Source organism: Helianthus annuus, chromosome 15 (assembly GCF_002127325.2).
Source record: "Helianthus annuus cultivar XRQ/B chromosome 15, HanXRQr2.0-SUNRISE, whole genome shotgun sequence".
Lineage (NCBI taxonomy): Eukaryota > Viridiplantae > Streptophyta > Magnoliopsida > Asterales > Asteraceae > Helianthus > Helianthus annuus.
The window spans coordinates 4,386,767-4,405,634 of record NC_035447.2 but is presented as its reverse complement, the minus strand read 5'-3'; the positions used below and the strand labels follow the sequence as shown (position 1 = coordinate 4,405,634).

Below are 18,868 nucleotides of genomic sequence, written 5' to 3'. Positions count from 1 at the left end.
ATCTCTTAAAGTTGTCTGATTATATCTGAAATAATCTTTTGTCTTCTTGATTGCAGTGATGATGATCATCTGTGGTGCAGTGTAAAAACCGAAAAGACGCATGTCTGTACTTTATGTTTACCTGATGAACTCAGCCTCTTGTTTAATGATTGATCTACAAACTCCCATAAATTGATTCCCTTTGTTATCAAATCCATGCTTTTGTATGCATGTTCTATGTACAATATCCTTAAGATATTTATTTACATACAAGTGGGTCGGGCTGCAAAATGGGTCGGGCTGACCTGCAAACACTTTTTTTTTTGTCGTATAAAATAGTAAATTATTAATACACGATCAAGAAAAACTAGATGGTTACATATATAATGTATATTTTGATGGGTAATGGCCAAGCCGAGTTTAGGTCAATGGGTCGGGCTGACATGCAAATACTTTTGTTTTTTTTTTGGCGTATAAAATAGTAAATTATTAATACACGGTCTAAGAAAAACTAAATGGTTTCATATATAATGTATATTTTGATGGGTAATGGCCAAGCCGAGTTTAGGTAAACGGGTCGGGCTGACCTGCAAACACTTTTTTGTCGTATAAAATAGTAAATTATTAATACACGATCAAGAAAAACTAGATGGTTACATATATAATGTATATATTGATGGGTAATGGCCAAGCCGAGTTTAGGTAAACGTGTCGGGCTGACCTCCAAACACTTTTGTTTTTTTTTTTTTTTTTTGTCTTATAAAATAGTAAATTATTAATACACGATCAAGAAAAACTATATGGTTACATATATAATGTATATTTTGATGGGTAATGGCCAAGCCGAGTTTAGGTAAATGTGTCGGGCTGACCTGCAAACACTTTTGTTTTTTTTTTTGTCTTATAAAATAGTAAATTATTAATACACGATCAAGAAAAACTATATGGTTACATATATAATGTATATTTTGATGGGTAATGGCCAAGCCGAGTTTAGGTAAATGTGTCGGGCTGACCTGCAAACACTTTTGTTTTTTTTTTGTCTTATAAAATAGTAAATTATTAATACACGATCAAGAAAAACTATATGGTTACATATATAATGTATATTTTGATGGGTAATGGCCAAGCCGAGTTTAGGTAATGTGTCGGGCTGACCTGCAAACACTTTTGTTTTTTTTTTGTCTTATAAAATAGTAAATTATTAATACACGATCAAGAAAAACTATATGGTTACATATATAATGTATATTTTGATGGGTAATGGCCAAGCCGAGTTTAGGTAAATGTGTCGGGCTGACCTGCAAACACTTTTGTTTTTTTTTTGTCTTATAAAATAGTAAATTATTAATACATGATCAAGAAAAACTATATGGTTACATATATAATGTATATTTTGATGGGTAATGGCCAAGCCGAGTTTAGGTAAATGGGTTGGGCTGACCTGCAAACACTTTTGTTTTTTTTTTTTGTCTTATAAAATAGTAAATTATTAATACACGATCAAGAAAAACTATATGGTTACATATATAATGTATATTTTGATGGGTAATGGCCAAGCCGAGTTTAGGTAAATGGGTTGGGCTGATCTGCAAACACTTTTGTTTTTTATTTTTTGTCTTATAAAATAGTAAATTATTAATACACGATCAAGAAAAACTAGATGGTTACATATATAATGTATATTTTGATGGGTAATGGCCAAGCCGAGTTTAGGTAATGTGTCGGGCTGACCTGCAAACACTTTTGTTTTTTTTTTTGTCTTATAAAATAGTAAATTATTAATACACGATCAAGAAAAACTATATGGTTACATATATAATGTATATTTTGATGGGTAATGGCCAAGCCGAGTTTAGGTAAATGTGTCGGGCTGACCTGCAAACACTTTTGTTTTTTTTTTTGTCTTATAAAATAGTAAATTATTAATACATGATCAAGAAAAACTATATGGTTACATATATAATGTATATTTTGATGGGTAATGGCCAAGCCGAGTTTAGGTAAATGGGTTGGGCTGACCTGCAAACACTTTTGTTTTTTTTTTTGTCTTATAAAATAGTAAATTATTAATACACGATCAAGAAAAACTATATGGTTACATATATAATGTATATTTTGATGGGTAATGGCCAAGCCGAGTTTAGGTAAATGGGTTGGGCTGATCTGCAAACACTTTTGTTTTTTATTTTTTGTCTTATAAAATAGTAAATTATTAATACACGATCAAGAAAAACTAGATGGTTACATATATAATGTATATTTTGATGGGTAATGGCCAAGCCGAGTTTAGGTAAATGGGTCGGGCTGACCTGCAAACACTTTTGTTTTTTTTTTGTCTTATAAAATAGTAAGTTATTAATACACGATCAAGAAAAACTAGATGGTTACATATATAATGTATATTTTGATGGGTAATGGCCAAGCCGAGTTTAGATAAATGGGTCGGGCTGACCTGCAAACACTTTTTTTTTTGTCTTATAAAATAGTAAATTATTAATACACGATCAAGAAAAACTAGATGGTTAGATATATAATGTATATTTTGATGGGTAATGGCCAAGCCGAGTTTAGGTAAATGGGTCGGGCTGACCTGCAAACACTTTTGTTTTTTTTTGTCTTATAAAATAGTAAATTATTAATACACGATCAAGAAAAACTAGATGGTTACATATATAATGTATATTTTGATGGGTAATGGCCAAGCCGAGTTTAGATAAATGGGTCGGGCTGACCTGCAAACACCTTTTTTTTTTGTCTTATAAAATAGTAAATTATTAATACACGATCAAGAAAAACTAGATGGTTACATATATAATGTATATTTTGATGGGTAATGGCCAAGCCGAGTTTAGGTAAATGGGTCGGGCTGACCTGCAAACACTATTGTTTTTTTTTTGTCTTATAAAATATTAAATTATTAATACACGATCAAGAAAAACTAGATGGTTACATATATAATGTATATTTTGATGGGTAATGGCCAAGCCGAGTTTAGATAAATGGGTCGGGCTGACCTGCAAACACTTTTGTTTTTTTTTGTCTTATAAAATAGTAAATTATTAATACACGATCAAGAAAAACTAGATGGTTACATATATAATGTATATTTTGATGGGTAATGGCCAAGCCGAGTTTAGGTAAATGGGTCGGGCTGACCTGCAAACACTTTTGTTTTTCTTTGTCTTATAAAATAGTAAATTATTAATACACGATCAAGAAAAACTAGATGGTTACGTATATAATATATATTTTGATGGGTAATGGCCAAGCCGAGTTTAGGTAAATGGGTCGGGCTGACCTGCAAACACTTTTTTTTTTTTGGTCTTATAAAATAGTAAATTATTAATACACAATCAAGAAAAACTAGATGGTTACATATATAATGTATATTTTGATGGGTAATGGCCAAGCCGAGTTTAGGTAAATGGGTCGGGCTGACCTGCAAACACTTTTGTTTTTTTTTGTCTTATAAAATAGTAAATTATTAATACACGATCAAGAAAAACTAGATGGTTACATATATAATGTATATTTTGGTGGGTAATGGCCAAGCCGAGTTTAGGTAAATGGGTCTGGCTGACCTGCAAACACTTTTTTTTTTTTTTTTTTTTTTGTCTTATAAAATAGTAAATTATTAATACACGATCAAGAAAAACTAGATGGTTACATATATAATGTATATTTTGATGGGTAATGGCCAAGCCGAGTTTAGGTAAATGGGTTGGGCTGACCTGCAAACACCTTTTTTTTGTCTTATAAAATAGTAAATTATTAATACACGATCAAGAATAACTAGATGGTTACATATATAATGTAGATTTTGATGGGTAATGGCCAAGCCGAGTTTAGGTAAATGGGTCGGGCTAACCTGCAAACACTTTTGTTTTTTTTTCTTGTAAAATAGTAAATTATGAATACACGATCAAGAAAAAAGTAGATGGTTACAAGAATAACATATGTTTTGATGGGTAATGGTCAAAACGAGTTTAGGTCAATGGGTCGGACTGACCTGCAAACACTTTTTCTTTTGTCGTATAAAATAGTAAATTATTAATACTCGATTAAGAAAAAACTAGATGGTTACAAGAATAATGTATGTTCTGATGGGTAATGGTCAAACCGAGTTTAGGTAAATGGGTCGGGCTAACCTGCAAACAGTTTTGTCTTTTTTGTCCTTGAAATTTTTATATAATAAACGGTTTGAACACGATTAATAAAATCTAGTTTGTTACAAGCACAATATAAATTTTAAAAATCGGGAAATTGCCTTGGTAACTAAACAAACAAACGTCCCTAGTAAATGAAATCGCCATGATAACTAAAATTCTCAAATTTGACGGATAGAATAAGTACTTTCTCTCTCATCATATGAAAAAAGTGAAAGTTTAAATTTTAACAACATTTTTGAAAGAGTTAAATGTCATTTTAGTCCCTGTGGTTTGGGCCATTTTGCCAGTTTAGTTCAAAGGTTTCATTTTTAACCTGTGGATCGAAAAAGGTTTCACAGTTGCCATTTTAGTCCACTGGGTTAACTTCATCTATTTTTTCTGTTAACGAGAAGGCTAATTTGGTCATTTTGTATGTAATTCTGTTAACTAAAAGAACAATTCAGCCATTTAAAATGACCGAATTGGCCTTCTCGTTAACAGAAAAAATGGATAAAGTTAACCGAGTGGACTAAAATGGCAACTGTGAAACCTTTTTGGACCCACAGGTTAAAAATGAAACCTTTGGACTAAACTGGCAAAATGGCACAAACCACAGGGACTAAAATGGCATTTAACTCTTGAAATATAGGATTAAGTTTAAATTTTAAACAATTCAGGGACCTGAATATGGTTTAATTTTGTAAAAAATTCCTGTATTTTAAAAGATTGAAATTTTATTTGTTTTTGATGAGGGAGGAAGTACTCATACCCTACATTGTCAATTTTAGGATCTTTGGATACCTTTCTTGGCTATTTTCGCTTAGGCTAGAGGGTGTGCTTGGAGCCCTCATAGGGCTTTATCAGTCCACCTAAGCTCCATGTCAGCGCCATGTCACCCTTGTTGTGGCTTTATCATGCCCCCTTTAATTTGCAAAGTGTGGATTGAGCCCCATGTCATGATTACCTAATTATTTATTTATTTAAACTAGTAGGGTGCCCGAGCGATGCGGCGGGGGCGACACTTTGCATTGCAAAACTCGTTTCTGGTAGTTTTCTTATTCGTATAATATTTATGATAACATTATTGTGGTGGATATATGTCATAAGTTTACACATATGTAAAAGTTTTGTTCTTTTATAAAAAATAATAACCAAAAGACAAAAAATATTGTTTTTTTGTATAAAAATTAATAATCAAAAGACTAAAAATAAAAGATAAGTTGTTATAATTGTAAAGTTTGTTTATTTTATTGGTTAAATTATAAAGTATAATTTTATTCTTTAAAGTTCATAACTTTTTATAAATATCCACATAGTACTCATCCAATAAACTTTAAGTTTAAAATTTTCGTTTTTATAAAAATAAAAAATAGTATTTGACTCGTAAGTACGTTTTAGAGCTTTAACTTAAATTGTTAAATTTCGGGTTTTTACAAATATAAAAAATTTATATTTTTATAAGATTTCATAAACTGTTTTTATAAAAAATAGGATGATAAGAGTTTATATCTTTATTAACTTTATATCATACTAAGTTCAAATTTTTAGTTCCTAACTAATCTTATCTATATGAGTCTACTTTTAACTAATAATCCCTAAAAATATGCAACACATTCTACTACTATGTATCTAGTCAAGTTGGTAAATAATTATTTTAGAACTGACTAATATTATCTATAACAATATAGTTGAACTTATAATTCCTAAAAGTTTGGAACCCAGTTTAGAATTTATCTAGTAAAGATTGTAAATTTCTGGAGTATTTTATTTATATTACTTGTTATAAAAATGTTTATAAAATAATTATTTTTTTATTAACTTTATATCATAGTAAGTTCAGTTTTTTAGTTTAGCTTTAAAGTTTATTACTTTATTACTTTTTAATTAAAAAATGCAAATTATTAGATTAATATCCAAGAATAACTGCAATAATTATTTTTTTTATTAGTTGACTTATAATTCCTAAAATTTTAGGACATAGTTTACTATTTATCTACTAAATATCGTAAATTAGTATTAAATAATTCCTAAAATTTTAGGATATAGTTTACTATCTATCTACTAATCCGTAAATTAGTATTAAATAATTCCTAAAATTTTGGAACATAGTTTATCTTCTATCTAATAAATATCAAAGTTTTGTTTTGTTATAAAAATTAATAATAAATAAAGTATAGAAAAACTGTTTTAAACATGTAAAGATTCGTTTGTTAATAAAAAATACTAAACAAATGACAAAAAAAAAAGTTGCTATCGTTATAAAGTAAGTTTATTTTGTTGGTGAAATGATAAAGTTTATAATTTTATTGTTTAAAGTCCATAACTTTTTTAAATATCCACATCATACTCATCCAATAAACTTTAATTTTAAAATTTTCGTTTTTGAAAAATTAAAGTAAAAATAGTAGGTGACTTGTAGGTACGTTTTAAACACCTTTAACTAATGTTAAATTTCATTTTTATAAATATTTAAAAAATCATATTTTTATAAAACAATTTTTATAAAAGAAATAGGATGTAAAAGTTTATATCTTTATTAACTTTATCTTTTTATTTAAGAAATACAAATTATTCGAAAAATCTATAATATGATATAATTATTTTTTTCATATCTCGTGTCGTCCAACAGTTTTTTTTATAGAAGGCACTAATGGATATATACGAAATCCTCGTGAAACATGACTGTTAAATTGAATAAGTTTAGTATGCTTTGTAAATACAATCTTGAATTTACTCCAAACCAAGAGGTAGTTTTCATGTTTTGGCCATTCTTGGTAATCGAATTTATCTCTTTGGAAATGATCAAGTACGAACATGTAAATTATATAATACGAACATGATTAAGTACTAAAGTATATTAGTTCAATCGAGATGTAAATTATAAGTGCAATAAAATAACACAAAACATAAACTTCAAATATAAAATAAACTTTATTATTCATGGGATAGTCTATATCAAACAAAAACAACTGAAAATGAAAAAAACATAAAAACACTTGGTATATTTCATCTAAAATCTCTACTTTTTTTATCCGTTTTTCTTGTTTGTGCTCGAATCAGCAGTATCATCTAATTCATCTTCTTTCTCATCGTCCTCAAAATCATCTAAATTTATAAACTCGACCCATTTCCATTCAGAGAGTCTCTTAGATCTTTTCTTTTGATTCTCATACTTCCGATCCTTAAAAAAACAAAAATTTAATAAAAAAGTTAAAAAATGATTAAATAAATTAAAAAAAGAACAAATATTGAATAAAAAAAATTTAAAAAAGATTAAATAAATTTTAAAATTACCTCTTCACTAAATTGACGTTGAAGCTTAGACTTGTATGGACTGAACATTGCACCATAAGAAATAATTTCAACACTATTATCACCATCATCCTACAATAAAACACCAAATAATAACATAACGAACTTGTTAATATGAAAGATTATAAGCGAAAATATTACTTAAAAACTAACAAAAGCTTGTTCGACAACTGGGGTGTTTAAATTGGTGTGTTGAATCTGAAAAATCAAATAAGTTAGTATTCACATAAAAGTAAACAAAAGAAAACAATTATTCATTATTGCGATATAACAAAACTTATCATAGAACCGACCTTAGATTTTTCAATATCGCATGCTTGTTTTTTCGCATTAAGTGAATTCAGAACTGGCTCCATATTTTAAATCTGTTTAGCAATAGAAATGTAGAATTGTGAGTGTTTGCTATGTATTTATAGTAGTCCATTAGGGTTTAGTTTTAGATTGGTCATCCATTTATTTAGGAAGTTTGTTGTGAGTTTTAAGTTTTTAAAATAAGATGCACATATCCTGTTTAGTTTGTTGTGGCATGTTTAATAGGAAGTTTGTTGTGAGTTTTATCTATACTTACTATATTAAACATGCCACAATAAACTGACTCTGTACAAGTAAAATTAGGGAATATTTTAGTTTATTAATGCCGTTCAAAATAAAAAACTTGGGTAAAAAACAAATGTTAATGTACGGTAGCTAGGTAATGGTCAAAGCTGGCTTGGGTAAAAAACAAATGTTGGCTTTATGAACGTACGGCGAAACTAAAAAAGGCAACTATCGAAACGTTTAAAAAAATGTGCGGATCGTCATGGTACCTTCGGATTTTTTTAAAACATTACGGGTTGTAAGATATCGCAGGAATACATTAAAGAATTAAAGGGGGGGAGCGTAACTAATTACCCATAATTATGTTAAATGTCAAGGATTTTAATGTAATAGATTGAGGGACTAAAAAATAATTATGGTTTAAAAGACCACTTTACCCTCATTCTAGGGGTTTATTTATAAATAATGGGGGAAGAAGTTCTTAACTTTTGGGAATCCTTCCCTCATGTATTATAATATAGTATAGATATTTAATTTTTTAAATTAAATGGCAATTTTAATAACTAGAAAATAAAAAAAAAAACATAATTTCATTAAAAAATAAAAACACTACATAATTTCATTAAAAAAAATAAAAACACTACATAATTTCATTGAAAAAAATAGAAACACTACTCGTCGTCTGTGTCGACTCCTCCTTATTCACGATAAAACCATAGGTGCTCTGTCAGATCGGCTCGAAGGTTATGGTGTGTGTGCCTAGCCCGTATCTTCGCCCGGATATCTTCTTTCTCAGCGTATGTTAGTATTGGGTTCGTCGATTGGTTACTTTCGTCATAGCTTTCTCCACAAAACGCTCTACCCGAGTCCTCCAATATCATGTTATGCAAAATGATACACGTATACATGACGTTTCTCATTTTACTTTTTTCAAGTATCCTCGACGGCTGGGCGATGATAGACCATCTTTTCTTTAACACACCGAAAGCCCACTCGATATCTTTTCTTGCTGACTCTTGTTTTTTCTTGAAATACAATCTTTTTTCGTCATCTGGACACGAAAGAGTTTTTACCAACGTCGCCCACTCGGGATAAATACCGTATGTGAGATAGTAGCCATACTTATATTGCACGTCGTTTGCGTAGAATGAAGCATCTGGTGCAACACTGTCTATGACATCGTCGAATAGATTCGAGGACATTAAAACTGCAATGTCATTGTTCGTACCAGCCATGCCAAAGTACGCATGCCAAATCCATAAATCTTGAGAAGCGACCGCTTGTAATATTAGGGTAGGACCATCGTGGTTAATAAAAATTACCTTCACAAAAAATTTCAAGAGACTCACGACACATTCTTGACGACATCATTAAATATTCATCCCACGCATCACTCGCTATGTCGTACGCTAGTTGCCTAATTGCTGCTGTACACTTTTGTAGTCCAGAGAAACCAACTTTGCGACTTGCACTTACCCTTTGCGTGAAAAAAGGGGATTCGCCCGCAAGATCATTGGAAATTTTAACGAATAGTTGTCGGCTCATACGAAACCTACGCTTAAACTAAACATCATCGTACAAAGGAGTTTCATAAAATTGCACTAGACGTTCATGAGCAGCTAACCGATTCCGTTCAAGAGGCGGTTGTCTGGTACGCGATGCAAAGGATTCGGCTTCTTCTCGCAAATAACTAATCGTCTCCTGCGTCATGGCGATAACCATATCGTCAAGAACACCGTCGGATGAGGAGCTCGAAGAAGACATTTTTTAGTTGTGATTGGTGTGTGTTTTAGTTGTGATTGGTGTGTGTTTTGGTTGTGATTGGTGAGTTTTTTAGTTTGGAATTGGTTTGTATTTATATTTGAATTAAAAAAAGTTTTTTTTTTTATTTTTATTTTCGAACGTTGCCAAACGGTCAAATTTGACCAACTTTCCTCGTTCAACGCGTTTAAGGCTCGTTATCATCTTGGCGGAGACTGTATAGCGCCCCTCCTTAAATCGGAGGGTGTGGAGGGATAGCGCCCCGGGGCGCTATAGACGCTGAGCTGGCGGGGGTGACGCCCCCACACCCTCCGGCCTTAGAAATAAAACGTTTTAGGAGGTTTTATGCATTGTGAATAAACCTTTAACCTGCTTGAATTTTCAGTTTAGCAAAAAAAAAATTAAGTTTACCCGTTTATAACATGTTAAGAGGCAAAATGTAACCCGTATTGAACTATTTATCAATAATTGATTCTAAATTGCCAAATGTAAAGGTGGCAAAATGGATGGGTTGGGTAACGCGGCAAACCTTGTTCTTACCAAACAACTACTTTATATAATGTGTTGCCGACTAGCAAACACTGTCGTTTTTTTACCTTGAATCTTGTAAAATTTAATCTTCTAAACATGATTAAGAAAAACTATATGATTACAATGAGAATCTAGTTTTTCTTTTTTTAAATATATAAAAATAAAACAGGAGGTTTTCTGCGCTTTTGATCCACTCGACTGGCTAAACCTGTTTTCATTTTTTAACTTCACCTTCTATGAACACACTACATAATCTCTTGAAGTTATCTTCTTATATCTGAAACAATCTTCCTGTCTCCTTGATTGCAGTGATGATGACCATCTGAGGCGCATGTCCCGAGTTGTCTGAGGTGCACTTGTTATCGTTTTGTTATGTGTTAAACGGGTTTGGCAACTTTTATGACTTATGAAATATGAATACTCTTTCAGATACTTTTGACCCGCTTGACCCGTTTTCATTTTAGCTTCACCACCTAGGAACACAATGCATAATCTCTTGAACTAGTCTGCTTATATCTGAAATGATCTTTTGTCTTCTTGATTGCAGGGATGATGATCATCTGTTGTGCAGTCTAAAAACCGAAAAGACATATGTCTGTACTTTATGTTTACCTGATGAACTCAGCCTTGTTACATGATTGATCTACAAACTCCCATAAATTGATTCCCTTTGTTATCAAATTTTTGCTTTTGTATGCATGTTTTATGTACAATGTTATCGTTTCGGTAGTGTTTGGTTCGTAGTCAGGAATCATGAGTTACTATGGGTATGATTCCCAAGGGTTTCATTCCTGATTTTCGAACCCGTAACCCCGAAACCAAACACCTTCATTGTTCTTTATATTCACTTTCTCATTACTAAACAATACCTTGAAGGAAACCTAATTTAATGGGTTATATTTGTAATTTCACATCCTATAGTATACTAGGATGGCAAAAAAATCCGAACCCGACTGGGAAAAACAAATACCGATACATTTAGGTTGAGCTGGGACTAGGGGTGCAAACGAGCCGAGCAGCTCGCGAGCTACTCGAGATCGGCTCGAGAAAAAGCTCGAAACGAGCCGAGCCTTATCGAGCCCGAGCCGAGCTTGAGCATAAAATAAAGCTCGTTTGCTTATCGAGCCCGAGCTCGAGTCTCACATGTGAAGCTCGTTAGGCTCGTCGAGCCTTAGTGTAAACGATCCGAGTCGAGCCGAGCTTATTCAAACGTGTTTACAAGCCGACCTCGAACCTAAAAATAAGCTTATTTAGTAAACGAGCCCGAGCCCGAGCTTCACTTATCGAGCTCGCGAGCCTAAAAGTCTATTATTTATATTATTTTTATTTAATATATTAATTAATAGATAATAGCCGAGCCCGAGCCGAGCTTGAGCTTGAGAAAATACAAACGAGCCGAGCTCGAGCCCGAACTCACATAAGTTAATCGAGCTTGAGCTCGAGCCTGGTCAAGCTCGGGCTCGGCTCGGCTCGTTTGCACCCCTAGCTGGGACCAGACACGGGAGAATTTTATTAATTGCTGATTATCCGAAAGCAATACAAACACGTTTACCCAAAGAAAACCAAATTTATTAATATTAATATATTATATATGATATTAAAAAATATAGTAAATACTTTTATATAAAATTGTGTCGCTTTAGTTGGTGGTTGGGTTTTGGACTTAGTCATAATCAACGTTTTATCTTGAATTGGTGATGACGATATGTATGTGATATGTATCATATTTTGAACATTTTTTTTTAAATTCGTTAGCAACTTGTAGTTATTAAAAATTGGAATCTATAGCTTTGTTTGTTGTACTTTAGTTGTTAACATTTCAAGTTGATGTTTTTGGGACCAGGTTTCGAGTGATGGAAATGGAAACCTGACGAGTAAATTTTAACTGTCTAAGATCATAAACGAATTTAAGTTGGAAGCCCACAAACCAATGGTTAATGAGCAATTGAGAACGCGATTGAGACAAGTTTGAATTTGGGATACCAATTTACAATCGTGTTCGGATATGTCAACAAGAATACCATTTCCATACCCATACCCATACCCATTCCAAACCGGCCCGTTAACATCCCTAATTAACCCATGCCCTTAAGACATTTACTTCCATGATTCCATCTTTCTTTTCTCCATTCCTTATTCCAAACCCTAAACGAAACCCGATTCATGGGTTTCATTCCCAACTTCTAAACGAAACACCTTAGTTGTTATTATTCCCGTTCCCTTGTTTCCAAACCTTCTATAGCATACATTGTACCCTATTACAAATACAAAAAAAAAAAAAAAAAAAAAAAACACGACGATTAACAAAGACGACTCGATAACCAATTTCCGTTCAAGTCCAGGCGCGGTTCCCTCGAGTCTATGTGTACAACTACATGATTTAACAAGTGCTTTATATGGTGAATGAGTAAATATGTTTGGGTAAAAAGTTCACTTCCTAAATTCTCTCAATGTTAAAGAAAAGTTTCTGCAAAGTGTGGGAATCTCCTTTGAGACAAATACTGTAAAACTATCTGTATTGCCAGTAGCCAGTACTAGTAGTACAAATTCTCTTATGTTACATTAACTCTCACACTCATCTATCAAAGTACAAATATTATATGCATGTTCATTTCATGTACAAGCAAATAATGCACACCATATTTATCATGTATCTATTGTATTTGTATTTCATGTATGGTAAAAAATTTATTGCAATTATAAAAACTTACATTACACATCTTTCTAGAATATAAAGTAGATACATGAAAATTGAAAATAAAGTGGATACTTGGAAAATAAATTAGATACTTATAGAAAGTATGTACACAAAGTAGATACATGAAAATTTAGTGGATACTTTCTAACACAAACAAACATGTAGGTGAAAACTATAAATAAAAAGTGGACAAATGTAAACAAGTGGAACGAACACAAAGAGGGGCTTGTTCCTGTTTATTTGATCAACTTTAACCGAATAAATAAACGAACACAAACACTTAAACGAACATTTTCTTATTCGTATTTGTTCGTTAAGAAAATAAACGTGTTTGTGTTAGCTTATGTTCGTTCATTAATATTCTAACCGAACAGAAATAAATTTAAAATGGGTTTAACTCAATTTTTTAAGAACATGTAAATGAACGGACATAAACAAACCAACGAAGTACGTACGAACATGACATGTCTCCATGTTCATTTATTTAACTAAATTATTCGTTTATTAAATAAACAAACTTCTCGCGGAACAATTCCTAAGGACCTAAACAGTTCGTTCAGCGTTCTCTTTGTTTAGAGGCCTACAAATAATGTCGTATAAATGGAAAAAGGACGATGCACGAAATTCATCCGCTTATTTCATAACTACAGAGGTAAAAACATGGTTGTAAAAATCCCGACTAGCCTCCAATTAGTCGTTGATCAATCACTAATCGGAGGTTCACCGATTAATGGCCAATTAATCGCTAGGTGGTCAATGGCGGTCCTATTCTGGTCAAATTTTGACTAAACCTTATAAATTCTCACTAATTACTTAAAAAAATGGGCCAATAAGGGGGTTAAAACATATTTGTTAAGAAAAAACTACATATAAGAGTGTGTGTACATATTAAACTAAAAATCACAAATAAATATCCCCATCCGGTTAATTTAGATTAATCCCTATTAATCTTGATTAATCGCTAGTCGGCACTCCATCGACCGACTAGCGTCTAGCGATGGGTAAAAATAGGTGACATGTTACATGAAATATCATGCACATAAAATATAAAAAAAGGTGCTTGATATTCTTTTATTGTTATATATCTTGGATTGATTTGAAGGTGGTTTCAGGAATGGTTACTTTACACACAGACAAACACACAGTGTGTCACAGAGAAAAGATCAGAAGAGGGAGGGACCATATTAATACCATAGATTCCAATGTATTCCATCATGTCCACAAGTTTTTGCTCATCACACCTGATGATCTAGCCTGCCTTTGGAAAGCAGACAACCGGTGTAGATTGTATCTTTTTTTCTTCTTTCTAGGGACCACTCTCCTTAACTTCAAATCTTTTTGAATTATGCCCAACTATAGGTGTTTTTACCATTATGGTAAAAGTGTAAAACAAATGTTACCATACCCTTGATGGGTATTATCTTCGGACACGCGTTTAGGTACTTTCGATTACTATTAAGATTGTAGACGTTTGAGTTAGTTGGATGCACTATTTGAAAGTGATTGTTGTCGATAAAAGTAGGCTAGAGTAGATACGACGATGTGAGTGTAAGTTTGATATATGAAATTGTTTGGACGTGCTTTCTTAATGCGTGAATAGTCAGAATCAGATAATTAGTTGAATAAAACTAGATTAGATAGAGCAGTCTTGAGTGTAGTATGATTCTTAATGTGTGATTTATGTAAGGTGTTTGTTCTGTCTATCGAAAACAAATATTTTCGCTTTGTGTATTGAACTTGACACGTATTGTAATTATGTGAAGTATACTAAAATAAGTGTCTTTAAACGTATCATACTTTAGATTTTTACCGTTTTATGTAATGATAGACGTGAAACAAATATTTAGAATATGTGTAGTGGAGCGTGAAGGGGTTATACTTATCACCTCACCCTTTTCACGCTCCCCACATCATTACACCATCGCCAAAATGGGAGTGCCATCACCCTTTGCCATAGTGTTAATGAGCGTGGAAGATAAGGGAGGTGGGGCCACTGCAAACCAACTACTCACACATTTTTCATTTTTTTAGTTTAATTTTTTGTTTAAACCACAATACCCATATGAAAAATGAAAATGGTGGTTTAGTTAAATGCCCGCTGCCTACGTGGCACTTTAACAATAACGTATAGTTAACACCACTATGTTTACTCTTACTAAGATCGAGCCAGAGTTCTCACTAGAAACAGTCTCTCTATTCCTAAAAGGTAAAGGTAAGACTATCTACGTCTTACCCTCTTCAGACTCTACATTAGCTTTGCTATTGTCGGGATTTAACCAGGGTATGATGATGATTACTCTTACTAAGATAGTAAATCTAATCTGTCATGCAGATATAATATAATGATAGATAAGTAACTCCTTGTTTTAGTTTAAAGCTGTCCCTTTTTCCCTTGACCAAGATTCCTAAAAACAGAACAATGTACAACCTTAGCTTGTACAATGTACAAGTCTCTGTAGCAGAAAAAGACATACCAAGAATTAAACCTCTAGTAAATTTAAATCTATTATTGTTGGTTGATGATGCATGTACTTTATGCATTTATGATCATCTTCATCATCATCATCATCATTCATATTCCCTTTGATACCTCACCCAAAAAAAAAAAAAAAAACACCCTCATCATTTCCATCTTACTTGAATTACCTCACCACCCCCAATTATTATTATTTCCACCAGGCATATTTATAATATATCTATATATATTTATATAATGTCCTGACTGCACTGCCATTGTTGTTTCTAAATCATATTCTTAATAGTCTTGTTGCTGGTCCATACTTGTGTATCAATGCTTACATGCCAGTGTGTCTTAAATCTATATATTGATGATACCAACTTGTTGTTCCAGATGATCTTGAATTCGGGCCGGGTTGTTTAAATTCATTAAAGCATCTATGCGCCGTACTTACTAAATAGTACTTGTTTTCTTTAAGGCATGTCGCGTGTTATGGTACAAGTTTACCTAGAGCTCTTAGTGATAAGCCTGTGAATCATTAACGCGCCACCAATGAAGCATGGGGACGGCATATTGCATCGAGTACCCGTCCCAGGGACGGCTCGGTGATGGAAACGCGTAGGGGACGGCTCGGGGACGTTTCCCAAACATACCCGGATATTGGGGACTTCTACAAAACCGTACCCGATATTGGGTACTTCCAAAACAGAGTATCGGGGACGTTTCCTAAAACATTTAGGGTTTTAACCCTTTTAACTTCCAAATACGTAAGTAGGCCTTTTATAATTATATATGCTACGCCGGCCTTTTATAAATATATATGCTATTTTAAACATTCACGTACAACAAGTCTGATCATCATCTCTATTCAAGTATTCATCATTCATCGAAGATGTTGGGTTTTTGGAGGTTGCCAATCTTTCGCTAGATGAACCGGAATTTGAAAACGTTTTGATTATTGATAATTAATTACCTATGGTTGATGTGGTGTTTTCGGAGTTTAGTACCTTTTGGACTTTGTTTAATATATTTTTATTTTTTGGAATATATTTTTATTTTTTTAATATTTTTTTGTCGTACCCATATCTTGTATTTTTGAGTTGTGCCCTTCTCCGTACCCCAATCTTGTAGCCGTATCCGTGCTACGTAGCGCGCCACATTTGTAATTAGATCCTCATAAGGCCAAACGGGTTATGTACTTTTTTAGGGATATTGAATTTAAATAACCAAAAGAGTTAATTACTGTTTTCGTCCTGCTGTTTGTCAAAAATCACTATTTCAATCCATTATTTTAAAATTTGTGATTTCAGTCCCTGTGGTTTCACTTTTGTAACCATTTCAGTCCATCTCGTAACCATTTCAGTCCCTGTACTAACAGAATAAATGGATTGGAATGGTTACAAAAGTGAAACTATAGGGACTGAAATGGTTACGAAAATGAAACCATAAGGACTAAAATCGCAATTTTTAAACTAATGGACTGAAATAGTGATTTTTAACAAACCACTGGGACGAAAACAGCAATTAACTCTAACCAAAACTTTCACAAATTGACCGGTAGCACTCTAAACTTTTTATTTGTACAACACCACTCCCAACTTTCAACTTATTTTCCGATATCACTCACAAACTAACCCAACACTAACCCAGTTTGCTGACGTCAGATGTCGCGTCACCAAACCAGTGCCATATCACCTGCCATGTCATCAAAAAGCCAAGTCAGATGCTACATCAGCTGTCACGTCATCAAAAATGCCGCGTCATCAAAACAAGTGCCGCATCAGCAAAAAAACTAACTGGGTTAGGGTTCGTTAGTTTGGGAGTGATATCGGAAAATAAGTTGAAAGTTGAGAGTAGTGTTGTACAAATCAAAAGTTGTGAGTGCTATCGACCAATTGGTGAAAGTTGAGATTATTCAAATCCAATATCGTTTTTTTTTTTTATGGTTCTAACGTGTTTAAGTGTTTTCATGCAGTGACAAACCCAACATACAATATAGAGGTATCAATTTGATCATCTAATCTAAAATAAACTAGTCCCAGAAACCTTAGCGAATGACTACACATAGGAGTACTATGGTACAAAAGATCGCAGCGCGGTTAAGGTCATGTCGTATTCATGCATAATCACTCTACCAACATTTATCGAACCACATGTCGCGGATAATGTAAAGTTCTAAACCAAATCCACAAAACATGCTTATGTGTCGTTTAAGGATGATATTTGTCATTCACCAAACCCAAACACACCTCCATATATTCACAGGTTCGTGAGACCCTTCATCATGATGAAATACAGTACATATGCCACGAGTATTAAATAGACATAAATACACTATCATTGGATTTAAAAACTTACCTAACGACAAGACATGATGTACTATGATGATGACCTGATATACCATTTATATCTTCTATTATGGGTGTTCATAGTTGAGTTTAAAACTATGAAAGTACAAATCAGACATTGGTTTGGTTTTGTGGTAAGTTTTTATTAAAAAAAGTATTACGTTTTGTTTAGAAATTTTACAATCATATTGCAGTTTGGTTTACGACTTATACTTGAAATGATCCAACAAAACCGAACCGGACCATATGACTATGTAACCTCTTATATTTTACTTGGGTCTTTAATTATTTTAAGTTGAATTATACACATGATTGGACTTTGTTTAACATTATTATACGAGTAGACGGTCTTTTAAACTGTAAGAGTGGAGGGAGTGCTTAGACTCCATGTCACCACACACCTCTCCTCCACATTAAATTTAACCATTATTTGTCTCTTACTTGCCATAACTTGTGAAATCATAGGAAACCATATATCTCTCATGTTACAACCGATTTGTAAGTTAAATTAAAAAAAACATGAAAAAATATGTAATTGGTTAATGCCACATCAGTTTTCACCACTATTTGTTTCTTGTCACAACTTGTGAAATCACAAGAAATTATATAGGGAAAATAACGAGAATAGCCAAGTCTTGGTCAAAGTTTCAAAAATAGCCAGTTGACACCCCATAAAATGGGCTTTCACGAATTCCCACACAGCTCAAATTAAAAGTTAAGAACTTTCCTCATGACCAATCACCTTTTGCCATGTGTGCTGCTGTCATCACCAGCTGTTCCCTCAGTCTCTCTCTCTCTGTCATTTTGTTCCTCTTTCTTCTTGTACCGTACAATAAACATAATCAGACTTTGAGATCCTTCACACCCGTCACACTTACACTTCCATTAAAAAATAGTTCGTCGTCCCACCACCGGAATCACGCCGGTGAAGGCATCTCTGTCACCACCATACAGTTAATTCCACTTGAATAAATAATTCGCAACAAAACACTTAAAAAATGGCTTCAATCTCCCTTTCACTTTTACCTAACCTTAACCACCTATACAATGACACCGTTTTCTCCCCTCAGGGCCACTTTCTCCGTCGTGTCGC

At 32.9% G+C, this 18,868-nt stretch overlaps 1 protein-coding gene across 1 annotated transcript; it reads right to left on the bottom strand.

The window, feature by feature from the left end:
* Positions 1-8,677: 8,677 nt before the first annotated feature.
* On the bottom strand, positions 8,678-9,743 carry LOC110913162. The gene is made up of 2 exons (XM_022158010.2): positions 9,582-9,743; positions 8,678-9,301 (listed from the first exon to the last, which is right to left on the bottom strand). The coding sequence occupies exons 1-2, from the start codon at positions 9,741-9,743 to the stop codon at positions 8,678-8,680; spliced, it is 786 nt and encodes a 261-aa protein (XP_022013702.2).
* Between the last annotated feature and the right edge of the window lie 9,125 nt (positions 9,744-18,868).

Bases quoted from the DNA above. Each gene is read 5' to 3' on its own strand.
- LOC110913162 (XM_022158010.2), bottom strand. From the start codon at position 9,743: ATGTCTTCTTCGAGCTCCTCATCCGACGGTGTTCTTGACGATATGGTT. The intron at 9,302-9,581 runs GTGCAATTTTAT...TTTTTTGTGAAG, and splicing joins TAGCTGCTCATGAACGTCTA to GTAATTTTTATTAACCACGA.